Raw genomic sequence first — 12,977 nt, 5'->3', positions numbered from 1 at the left:
ATAAGTGATTTCAGTTTTAGCTGATGTTGCAAATTATTCCATGAAATATCTGCACTAACAATACAGCCTATCCTCGAGCCGCCGTGGTTCAAGGTTTCTAAAGGATTAGCTGAGCATGTTCAATATTGGACGGAGTGCCAACACAGCAGAGAGAAGATATTAGAAGGAGGTTTCTCACTAATTGCTTCATAGATAATTGAGTACCAATATGTGCGATTGAGTTTTATAATTATCTTCAGTAAAACAACAAACCCGAGGGCAAACCTTAATGAACATAGTCTAGTGGTATAAGCAGCATGTTTAAATATGACACCTCAATAATCCTGGGCTGAGATGAACACGGCTCAGAGGGAGGCTGAGTCTGTGAGAGCACACAAAGTTGAGTTTCTGGAAAACTTTAATTGCATTTCCTCTATATGATAATTGAATTTGTGCTGAATAAATGAAAAAAAAAAAAAGAATCTGTACACAGATAGTTCCAATATTTGTTATTGGGACCATAAATATCCTCAGTTGGCAGGTAAATAAACAGGTGGGAAGGAAGAATGGTAGGCAGTTATGTTCATGAAAAGAGAAGTAGTCATCATGAACTGACTTTATCAGACACCTCTGAGCTCTTCCTGCTGCTCACCGTCTCACACATACAGAAAAAATAGGAAGGACGGCTTGATACCACAGCAGCAGGAGTTAATATCAGCGTTTGGCATTGCAAAGTTGGCCGGTTGAGAACTGTTCAGCCGATAATGCCACTTTCAGATTAAATTAACGGGCTGCAGCATTAAATGTGTAAGTGCCAGATTAGCTCCCACCACTAAAGAAAAACCAGTGTGATGGTGGGATTTTTGTTCAGAGCTTCAGATTTAGCTGTGAGGAAGATTTGGACTAACACAGTCCGGCCGGCAGGTGGCGCTGTCTCTGCACACAAAACCACAGACTCACAATGAACCCGAGACACCACAGCATGTCCTGCACTTTCTCTTTGACGTGTAAAACACTGGAATAAAAATAAAACAGTTTTGGTTGCATATTGGAAAAAAAAAAAACTCAATAAACTACGAATTTGATTTATTTTTTTTATTTTTGCAGCAGTTTGGTCCAGAAGGCCGCAAACAGGCTGGAGAGGATGATGAGAAAGAAGCTGCAGCTAATTACGGACAGAGGCCGGACTAAGTGTTTCTGACTGACAGCTGCCATCAGGCCTCTGATTGGCCCGTCCGGGATCAGACGCTCTCTGAGCCCGCCCTCATCCTCCGTGTTGTCCAATCAGATGTCCGGTGTAATCTGTGTTTTTGCCCCTTCCACCCGGACCCGTCGTGTCGGGTATATAAGGCCGGGTCCAGCCTCCGGACCGCCGGGGAAATCTTCATGTTCCTTCCCGGCTGGTGCTGTGCGGAGCCTGAGAAGAGCTGGTCCACCCGGAACGCCGCGCCAACAAACATTTCTCTCAGGTTTCGTCGTGGTTCAGGTCAGTTTTGCCTCCTTTTAGTTTTCATTTGACACGAAATCTCAGCGGCAAGCGGGATGATCTCAGAAGCAGGAAGTCAAGGTCATGTTGGCCTGATTCCGGTTTACAATGCGGCAAAATGACGGCCAAGCTTCATGTTTCTGTCTTTATTTATGGGAGACATCAGCTGCCTGCAGCGTGTGTGCGTGGGTGTGTGCGCATGCACGCGTTTATAAAGGATTTTTTTTTCTTTTTTTTTTTCTTTTTTTTCCAGGAAGGATATAATTTTTTATTTTTTTTAAAGCTGTGTTTGGACTAGATGTTTCGGTTTCTGTGTCCACCTTTCTTTCCTCCATCCTCACGTTTCCTTATTCCTTGCAGATCAGCCACCTCCACAGCACCCAGCAGCAGCAACAGCAGCACTGCCTTATCCTCCACCACTCAGCTCTTCACTGTAACCAAGCAAACCTTTTAAATTGCCTTCAAGATGATGCAGATCAGCAACGACTCCTCCAGCAACAAGCACTCCCTCATCAACGTCATGCACCGCTTCATAGCAGCTGCCAACAACATGGACGAGACCATCATGGTGCCCAGCCTCCTGCGAGACGTGCCGCTGGAGGAGCAGGCGGCAAGCGAGGTGGAGGCCAACAATAACGAGCCGCCGTGCCCGAACAAGCAGAGGGATATGTACGAGCACTACCTGCTCCTCAAGTCAATAAAGAACGACATGGAGTGGGGGCTGCTGAAGCGGGAGATGAGCAGCGGCGCCAGCTTCCTGGAGATGGCGGTGAAGCAGGAGGAACAGCAGCCGGTCACCGGGGATCTGCTTCCGGACGACAACGCAGACCTGGAGCATCAGTTTCACTATCACCTCAGAGGACTGTTTGGAGTTCTGTCCAAGCTCACGATGCAAGCAGACCACCTCACCAACCGATACAAGAGAGAAATCGGAGGAGGAAATTTCATGAGATAGAAGTCCCTGTAAGCTGTGTGGCCCCCCCCCCCCCTCCACCATGACTGCTTGACTTCCAACAATGGGATGTGTTGAAGGGCCCCCATCTCTTCTGAAAAGATCTCAATGGACAGTGAACTGACCAGGGCAACCACTCTGACTTCTCACGCCTGTGTAGCAACACCGAAATGTCCCTCTACCACCACCCCCCCCCCACCACCACCACCACCTTCCATGAAACATGACCTGAAACCAGTGACGCCTGCACTTGTCTACATATGCCTGCCTGCCAATGCAGCAGCTGATTTGTTGTGCTCGGTTGAGGTTAATTGAATATTAAGGCCAAATGAAGCACAGCTCTGGTTTATGCAGAAACAGCCCCACCCTTATTTTTATTTTGTCTTTCATTTCAAATTTGAACATGAGTTTGTCATCAGATTGCTGTCTGCTTGAATAAAAGGTTTGACTGTGGGAGATATTGAATGCTGGTTATTCTGTCCCTCCTGTTTTTTTTTTTTTGTTTTTTTTTTTTAAATATTATTTTAATGCTGAGCTGAAGGGCTCTTACTCTGCAAAGTTTCAGACATTTCCACTTGGTGTTACTGTAACATTGTGCCTTGACTTTTTGTACCCCCCCCCTTTGCCCTGTTCAGTTAACTCCCTCATTGTCTGTCTCAAGTGTTTCAAGATATTCCTGATAATTGGTGAGTTTTTGTCCTTGGTTATTTCAACACTTTTTTTATTTTAAATTTTATTGCTGCAGTAAAGGTGAAATAAATAATTGGAAATTTTATTTTCTGGCTTTGTTTTTGTGACAGTCAACAGGAAGGTAACATTTCCTCTACCAGCTTGTTTTTTTTTTTTTTTTTTTTTTTTTTTCTCTCCAAGCACAAGTTTAGCAGCTGTGCATAATGTTGGGTTTTTCCTAACACTGAAGCAGTGTTCAAAAGATTTTGTGAACCCTCAAGCACTCTTATTTCATATCACCCCTTTAATGCAAACAGCCCAGTTGACAGTCAAATCTCCTGCAACTTTTATACACTTATATCCAGCTGCAGCTTTTAAATATAGTCAGCTGTAATGAGCTATTTGGTTTAGGTTTACTGAGGAAATTAAGTCAGTTACTTGAAACTAACAATGTGGAAGGTCTGTTTCTTTGCAGATCAGCATGCAACAATTAAATGTATTAATGTACATAAACAGACACGCACTGGAAAGTTTTGAGATAACAGCCCCTATTCAACCCACAACAAATTTTTATGGTGTGTACCTTCTTGCTGAGATTCAAGCAGTTCACTAATCATCTGAAATGGTGGGAATAATAGCTGAAAGAGGGTAATAAAGACTGTAAACTGCACCAGCCAATCGGAAGTGATAAGGCTTTTACTACATAAATGTGTTTAAAACACAAGGCACCCTGATGGCACGTTCAACATGATCTTTAACACCCCTGGAGGAGATTTACATGATATCAATCACGGTTCTCTGCAGCTGGGTCACACTGAGCCCGATGCTTGTGGGGTATCAATGAAACGTTGCTCAAAGCAGCTGTCCCCATTAGCTGCCATGTCTATCTATCACTGAAACCCTCCCCTTAGCAACAGCTCCACCAAGATCAGCCAATCCCACAGCAACGGGCTTTTCCTCCCTCTCTCTCGCTCTCTCTCTCTCTCTCTCTCTCTCTCTCCCTCTCTCTTTGAAAGGCGTAGCTGTGATTTAGAGATTGTAGTGTGATGAAGGGCATCCATGAAGCAAGCGGAGGGCAAACATACTCAAACAAACTGGTGCTGCCCTGACCAGCAGCAGCGAGGACACTGAGGGCAAAGAGTTTGCATAAAAAGTGCTGCCTGAGCCCTGTTGGTGGGAGCCTGTGGTTTTCCTCTGTTTTCACTCACAATGGGACATACAAATGGCTGCAAATCAAAATGGCTGTGCTGGTCAGTGTGGCTCAGCCCACTCAGATTAACTGGGTCAACCAAACTGGTGACGTCGGGTCAGCCAGTAAATGTGAATAGAAAATGGTGTTAGTAATTTTCTTTACAGTCGCCGGAGTGTATATTGGCAACTGAGTTAAACTTAGCATTAACTGAGGAGAAACTCCAGAGAAACAGCTAGCTTAGTCTGTCTAAAGACAACACATTTCATGTACTCACACTTTTCATTTAGCTGATTAGTCAGCTAAATGAATTTAGATCTAGCTCTTTAGTCTTCTGAGGTATAAAAAGTATGAAAAAAAGTAAGAATTTTTATGGGAGTGTGTCATACTCATATTTCCTGATTTTTAGCAGCTGAAATTTACTGCACCACAAGGACCACTGTGAAACAAGATGAAACAATTCTAGCTTTAGTTAAAAAAAAAATAAATAGTGGCATCTCTTCAGTTTATCACTTTAAATTTGTATTTTCCATTCCTCTCTTTCCCCAGACAAATCTCCGAGGGCCTGAACTGTGACAGCGATACTCTGTAACACAGCTCTTACTGCCACTGCACAAGTCTCCCAAGTCACATTAATGTCTTGAGAAACCTGACAGCAAATGTTTGCAACCACTCAGTCCGTCTGTGCATTACAGATTTGAAAAGGCTCCAGGTTATTAGGAACGTGTGCAGCTCCATCATGCACCACAGACATTTAGACAAACGAAGCACCAAAGTCCACTTTATTCCAAAGTGCTAAGTTGCATTTTATGTGCAATATAAAATCAGTTTATGGTTGATTCTTATGGCTTTAAAGAAATTTACTGGAATGTTTCATGCTGCTTAAACATAATCCTTTTTTTTTTTTGTCATGGCTGGGATGAGCTGGGGTTTTGCAAGGGGGTTTTGGGTTCACGGTAATGTGACCGACAGCTCTTGGGACATGGGAGACATTTAGTGTTGAAAGGCCTGTGGAGTCTCTTTGTGGTTGGCAGGTCTTTGCCCTGCATGGCCTGCCAGCTTGAGGCTGCATGATCACAGAATTGGCAGACAATGGTGGCCTGCATGCTGTCGGTTCCCTGGCAGCACTTTGCTTCACTTCAGCAGCGCTGCGTGTTGCTCAACGGCTGTAAAACTCCTACCTGAGAGGCATAAAGCTCCAGACAGGGCAGAGATTATTATTTTATGAGGGACGGGTCAAATCAGCCTGATTAAGGTGATAGAAAAGTGTTGTGTCTAAGGGTCAATGATGTCATTCTAAAAAAAGACTTGTCTCAGCATGCACAGTAAATTCACCTACACCCTGTTTGCCTTCAACACTTGCTCAACCTCACTGTGAACATTTCTATGGTGACAGCGCTGCTCCCTGAGTAAACACCTGAACGCATTCATCAGGTCTGTTTGTTTTATCATCCACGAACATTTCTGCAAACCTTTTGTACCCTAAAATCAAACAACAGCGACTTGAACTTGAAACTTTCAGTGAATTAACTTCCCTTTCTGTCCTTTACACAACAACAACATGGCTGTGTGTTTTTATTTAGTAATTGTAAAGTTAGAAATCTTGTCAGAGCACAATAAAAGTACAAAGGAGTCCACGTTTTGTCAGGTGTGAGACATAAACATCAGCATGACATTTAGAAAGGGCCTCATTAGTTAACTCCAATATTAATGCTGATGAATGACTAATGAAAGGGTCTGCAGTCTGTCTGCACCTGAACATTTTAATAAGATGTTTATATGTGGACTTTAGTCCAGATGCCCAACAGCCTTTTGCCACAGGATGTGTTTGCAGGCTATTGGAGTTCCCCCAATAAATCTAGTTAGTGTTAAAAGATCGAAGAGGATTTTGCCCAATCTGGCATTCCAAAAGCTGCTCTTCTGATCAATCAGTTAATGTTTTTTTACAATCCCTTTTTAAACTGTGTTTTATTGTAAAATGACAAAACTCAGAGGGTCCCTTGGGAATCTGTTTCGACTTGAATCAATAGTAACTGTTGCCTGTGATTGAAACCAGTTTTCTGTTGTGTAATATGATGCATGTTACTATATGCAAGGGAGTCGAGTGTTGCTAGGCGCTGCCGTGGCGTAAAATGGGCTCATACGAAAGCAGAAGCAGCCTACATCGTTGCACAAGGCTCAGACTTACAATATGCAGCCTTGTGCCTCAGACGCAATGAGAACCAACACGCTCGCTGAAGTCATCAACATTTCTGACATTTCTGAAGCAAAACAAGAGCTGCACGGTCGCAGAGAGCATCTGTGAAGAAAACAAACATCTGTTTTTACTGAAAGTAATTTCCTTTCTGTGGAGATGATATCCATAACTGAGGCTTTTGGCTATGAATTATTTCAATCGTATCTTTCTTAGGAATATAGTTAATGTCAACACTGCTCAGAAAGCAGTCAACCATGTACAACCAGGGTAAAGGCCTAGGCTTGCTTTTCTTTCTGTTAAACTCTGATCACTTGGCATAAGAATGAGTACCCTGATGTCTGAAGGGATTCGGCTTCAGTCCAGTGCCTCCGATGGACTGAAGTGGAGTTCTAATGTGGATTTATAGCACTAAAATCATGTAGCAGGGAACTGCGGGAGATAGGTGGGTTTAGAAACCGCTGAAAGGGGGTCCTGTCTGCCAGACCAGACAGTCATTGCCTCTGAAAATGTAAAGTTTAACCTGCAATTATAAACTGGATTATTACTGGACAATAAATAAACACTAGACAAACAACTTTGGACTTTAGCTCCCCTTATTTGAAACTAAATCAATGAATGGCTGCTGCATGTAACTCCAAAAGGCTGATAGCTGTCCCTGCACTCACAGACTCACAGACTCTGAGATGGGAGCAAGAACAGTGATATCTATATCTGGACTGAGGTATAGATTAGAGTGAATACCTTTGGGTTTGTTGTTTTTCTGTGTCTCTTGGTATTCGGCTCTTGTTTCTGTTTTGCTTCTGCTTTTAATTTCACTCCAGTTGGTTTCTGTTTCTTTGTTAATGCATTGTATGTTTTTGAGGCAGCTTTGTGGTGAAATATATTTATTTTTAGTCTCTTTGTCGATTTTTTGTTGACTATTCACCTAGAAATGATAACAGACCCCTCATTGAGGCTTAGTCCGGGGGCCCTGCTTTAATGTTGGCTATAAAGGGTTTGAATTTAACGGTAAAATGTTGAATGTAACATTTTTATTTCAGTGGAGACTCATCTTGCTGTGACATTAACGCTTTGACTTGAGTGAGGGATATAACTCCTTGAACTAGCGGTGCTGCAGTTCACCATACTGATGCTGATTATTCCTATATTATTTAGACCTTTGAATAAGACACAACATATGACACTTACAATTTATATTCAGTAGCACCTGCTTCCTGAAGATAGCTGCTTTCCTGAACAGATCAGACTCAGGTCTTTAGTCTTCTCAGCACGGAGATGCAGCTCTGAAACTCAGAACACCATGTTCTTTTTTGGTAAAGTCTTTTCCAACTCAACAGCCACGACACAGAGCCTCCACCCCTTTCCTGCTTTTCCCTTGATTTTATGATGACCTGGCCCGGCCCATATATCTGGGTGCTCTCTTTGTTTGGGTTACTAATCCATTCCTTCCCAGCAAAACACCCATGTGAGAGTACTTGCTCAAGTCAGAGCTTTTATTGTTTTGCCAAAGACATGACATGAATATTTACTCGATGCATTTGCAAAACCCCCAGAGCGTTTCACCCGACTGCCACCGGTCACCACCGCGCCATGATCAGTATGTGCCTGCTCTGTGTGGAGCATAAAGGGAGGAATGTATAAGGTTATGTAAGAGAGGAGTGGGTGGGGAGTCCAGCAGGAGCAGCTTACAGCCTGACACAGACTGTCTCTGAAGGCGAACAATCCCCTCAGCCCAGCCTTGTCTGCGCTGCACGCTCTTTTAAACGCTGCATATATAGGTCAACGCAACCTCCTGTCAGGCGTGGACACAGAGTCAGGATGGCGTTAAACAAGGCTGCTGCTCCATTTAATCATTTAGGTTTCATTTTATTCAGATAGAGTTTTGGGTAAACATTCAGATCTCTTTGTCTCATAAAAAGACCAATGCCACCAGACTATAAATGTCTCCTTTTCTCATGCCTTCGTTCACTCTTATTATGGCCATTTCCAAATGAAATGGTCTGGTCCTGGTCAGGTCAGTGTGTGAAACTGGGTGATAAAAGGAACAGATTCTCCGCAGGTCAGTGTCTGAATCCCTCTCTGGCCACTGAGTTCAATTAAATCTGAGGGCGAAGCAACTGCACAGCTTTGTGTGCGGGTGTGTTCACAAACATGAAGGCCTCCATTGTCGGCGGTGCTACTGGCAACTCTGAGAATCCACAGAAAACACCCTGATCACATTTCCAACCTCAGTGTGTGTTCGCAGAATGCAACTCACCAGACAACTAAAAGGTTTTTGTGGTTGTCAGGTGTTTTTGTTCACCGACATGAAACCAGCGTGACCTCAAATTTCATGTGAGAAAAACAGGAAGCTCAGGTTGTTTTAGATCTTCAGAAGGTGTTCAATGACTTGTCCAACCCACTTTTTAAAATCTGGTTTTAAGAATTGTTCCTGTGACTGATATGTATAATCTCAACCAACTCAGAAAGACGTTCTGATGATTTATACAACTCTCCCTGTTGTGATCTGGAAAGCTGAAGGTGACGTCTCAAACATCTTGTATCCCATGAACGTTTTTTTTTTTTTTTTTTTCCTAAAACCAAACGAGACAATCATTCCCTGGCATCTTACAGAACATAAATGAAGATTTAATTTATTTTATTTAGTCATTCATCCGAACTGTAATATTTTGTGTGTTGGTGTTGTATTGCTAGTGCTTTTCAGTAAAGAGTTTTGGTACAGACTTTTACTGAGACACAAACTTTAACTGCTTTAACACTTCAACTCGCACGTCAGCTCGTGCTCATGTTTCAACCTCAACTCGCCCTCTTGTAAGGCCAGGCCTCCTCTGGTTTGACTGACCTTAATATCGCTGGAGAGACACGGAGGGCAAAGTTTCTTAATGGTAACAGGATTTCATTAGTATGTCTGAGTGGCTGGGTTTGTGAAGCACGTGTAGTGGTGCAAATGCTCGACGCGTGCAGGAGTTGTTCAGATGTCTGGACAAGGTCAGCATCCATCCAGCATAGCAGAGGCCAGCGCTTGACTTTTAATCCCCACCAACCCCCCCGGTTTATATTTAGAGCTGTACGGGTGAAACCCTCGTGTCAAAGATACCGCTGGATGAAAGACCACTAGATGTCTTCATATTAACATTAACAAAGGGCATTTGTCACCCGTATGCTGAGGGATTTTTATTTTTTTTTTATAGAGATGTAACTCACGATTTGTCAGTGTGAATAAAAACAGAGAGAGAGAACAGCCTCAATCTCATCTAAATCCTCCTGATCATAACAAAAGAGCCCTGTGCAGTCTCACAACATGAGAGCAAAGTGAGATGTGTCTCACACATAAAAGCATTCCCTAATTGTCCAAAGGAGGACTCAGGCAGATTGCAGACTTTCTTATTCTTTCATGTTTAAGATTCTGGTCAGCAGTCTGCAGAGCAATACAAAACAATCAGCTTTCAATGGGAGCCGAGAGAAAAGCAAGAATCTAGACTGAGCTTCTAGATGCAAGCTAAGTGAGCAGGACTTCCCCCTTCTGCCTTCTTTTTTTCTTTGACAAAGAGGACTGTTACATAACCCAAGCCAAGCACCGTTAACAGAGACAACAGATGTCCTCAGCAGGACTGAGGCAACATAGAAGCCATTTGGAGAAAGTCATTTTCATAACAAATATTACAAAGGCAAGCACAAAAAAAAAATAAAAAAAAATCATTAACAAGATTTTGAAACGCATGTTGCATGTTGCATGTTGCATGTTGGCAAGACTTACTGGGACCGGATTGAAAAGAGGAGTTTTCGTTTGATTAAAAAATGTAAGAAAAGAAACAGCAAAGTGTTTTTTTGTTAAGTGAGAGAACAAATGCTTATACATACAGTTAATTTGATATATATATATATATATATGCATGATATACTTTTGTGTTTAATGTTTCCTTCAAGCAAATTCCTTTCTCCCACCATGTAGGAACAATACAAAACACACAACGGGTGGGGCAGAGGGCCCCCCTTCCTTTTTCCATGTCAGTCTGTCAGTAAGTCTTGCACAGACTTGCCCTTGTTTTAAACCAATCACACTCTGTTGCCCTACAAGAGGGGGCCAATGAGCAGCAGGCCATTTCAGGGGCTTGGTGAAGGGGGAGGACCTGGCCATTCAACACCATGTATGATGTAAGGACACTTGATTTATACAGTAAGGAATATTTCCCAACTCTTATGAAGTCCTTAGAAACACGATAGGTTCACTGTGACAGTTTGAACCGTCTGGTTATTTAAGTTCACCGTCTTAAAAAGAAAAAAATGATTTTCTCTGTTGATTGTAGATCAAACTCCCTAGAGTTAAAAAAAAGCTAAACAAACCTTTAACAGATATAAATCTATGCGATGCACACTGGATTCTGCAACAGCAGCCACATGCAATCGCTGTGTCTGGGAGATAAACCCGGACACAGCAGGAGCTGAACTCCAGTAACCTCGCGGGGACTGCACAGGTTGCACTGTGGTTCATCTGTGTAGTGAGGCCCTGGAAGGGGGAACTGCTGGTGTGTCACATCTCAGCACAATGAAGCATGTCACACCAAAGCATTAAACAGACGCCCATATTCTGCCAGGAAAATGTTAAACTACCGTCTCAGATCATTTTCTTCCACTTCATGTTTAAGACAGTAAATACGTGATGCAACATCTTATCGCAAATGTTTTTTCTAATAACTGCAAATTGAGTGATGAATACAAGAGATGATGAAATAAAGCCTTATTTAAAGTCACATTCATGTCTCACCATCTTCTTTTGTTTGTCCCACAGCAGGGAAAGTGCAATCGCAAATATAAAACATAAATCAGTGATCTCCATTCTTGGAAGGCATAATGATGCTCAATTAAGAGAAATTCTCATGAGCATTTTTTGCAGACATTAAATTTGTGAGTGTTTTGTCATGAACAGCTGCCCTGTTGACTGACCAGGGGCTGTAATAGGTCTCAAATGATGCCACTGCCTGGTATCCAGCTCAGTTAATTTACTGCATGAGACTCATCTGCCTAAATGGCAAAGGGGCAATCTAAAGGGCTGTAAAGAAACTTTATAACTGCCTTATCTTTGTGTGACTTGTAGATGCCCTTTAATTCTGACCAGTTCTGACTAGTTGACTATGCTTTTTATCTTTTCTCTGGTTCCCTGTTTTTTTTTTTTCTCTTTGCGTGATCTTTGTTTTTCCCTTTTAACCTGTGATGCACTTTGTGTTGCTGATCTGTTTGAAAAGTGCTGTTTAAATAGTTTGATTTGAACTCCCTGATCAACTCATCAAGTAGTTGGATCTTTATAGATAGCTGAGTGAGTGAATGAGTGACACACTTAAAACAATAATCTTAAGTAAAGTCCCCAACAACTTATGGATTTATAGAGTGAAAGCTGTAAACAGGAGATACATTCTTTCAGGGACTGTCATCAGTCGGTCCTATTGGACAAAAGACAGACCACACTTGTCAACATGAGGCACTAAATAGCAGAGTTGTCAGTTTTCCACACAGTTCAGCTACTTCCTGTTAATTATGTGGGTATAAACGGCGTTGGACTGGTTGCGATTGGCAAGTTTTTTTATTATTATTATGAATTTAAATTTTTTTAGGAAAAATGTGGGCAATTTTTTTGATTGAAAAGGTTTATACTGCAACAGAAGTTCCTTCATCACATCCGACTGGGAGGATTATGGAAGCCCATTTCCACCAGTAAAAAAAATAAAAATTTCACATACTAAGTCATAATTGAGATAAAAAGTCGAAATCATGAGATGCTACGTTAACAAGTCAGAGTAGTAGCTCTTTGTGTGAATTCTCTTCTTGCGAAATGGATTGAGGACTACTTTTAAACGTGGATTTACAACAAATTAAATGCTCAATATCTATGAGTAATAATTATGTCAACTTTTTATCTCATAACTACAACTTAGTATTTGAGTATTTTTTTTAATCAAGGCTAAGTTTTCATCTTTTTTTTTTTTTACTGGCGGAAATGGGTTTTCATAGAGGATTGAGACTGACAGGTTTCCACCTCCAGGTCACTGTTGGGATAAATCCTGTACCTGGAAACAAGAGCAAAGAAAAGAAAGAGTCAGACAGGACACAGAACTAATCCATCATCAGCAGGTTGTGTGTTCGGTTGTAGATGCAGAAACGTTTCCTTATTTTGAGGAGCTAACGCTCAAAGAGAGTCTATGTTCTCCAGGCGTGTAATCCACTTCTGCTACAAACACTTTATGATTGTCAGTTTGGCTGTTTTGTCACAGAGATGTTAAACAAATTATATGCCTCTGAGTGTCTTTTGTCACAGTTTGTGATGTGATGTGCCGGGCTGTGTCAGTTTTTCTAACGCCTTTTTCTGGCCTCATGTTTGTAAACAGGAAGGACAAACAAAATAAAGACATGTCTACAGGATGTAATATTTGAAAAGATGTGAAATTAGACAAGGGATGCCCAAACTCATCTATTTCATTAGATTTTTGTTGATGCCTGAATAAGATCTGAT

The 12,977-nt window shown here is 41.9% G+C and overlaps 1 protein-coding gene across 1 annotated transcript; it reads left to right on the top strand.

Annotated features, from left to right (window-relative positions):
* The first annotated feature begins 1,330 nt into the window (after window positions 1-1,330).
* mid1ip1l (MID1 interacting protein 1, like) lies at window positions 1,331-3,190 on the top strand. The gene is made up of 2 exons (XM_029512411.1): window positions 1,331-1,465; window positions 1,826-3,190. Exon 2 carries the CDS (start codon window positions 1,932-1,934, stop codon window positions 2,418-2,420), a length of 489 nt encoding a protein of 162 aa, XP_029368271.1. The 5' UTR covers window positions 1,331-1,465; window positions 1,826-1,931; the 3' UTR covers window positions 2,421-3,190.
* Window positions 3,191-12,977: the final 9,787 nt, after the last annotated feature.

The sequence above is a fragment of the Echeneis naucrates genome, chromosome 10, assembly GCF_900963305.1.
Source record: "Echeneis naucrates chromosome 10, fEcheNa1.1, whole genome shotgun sequence".
Classification (NCBI taxonomy): Eukaryota; Metazoa; Chordata; class Actinopteri; order Carangiformes; family Echeneidae; genus Echeneis; species Echeneis naucrates.
Note: the sequence above shows the minus strand (reverse complement) of the source record. Positions and strands in the feature narration are given on the sequence as shown.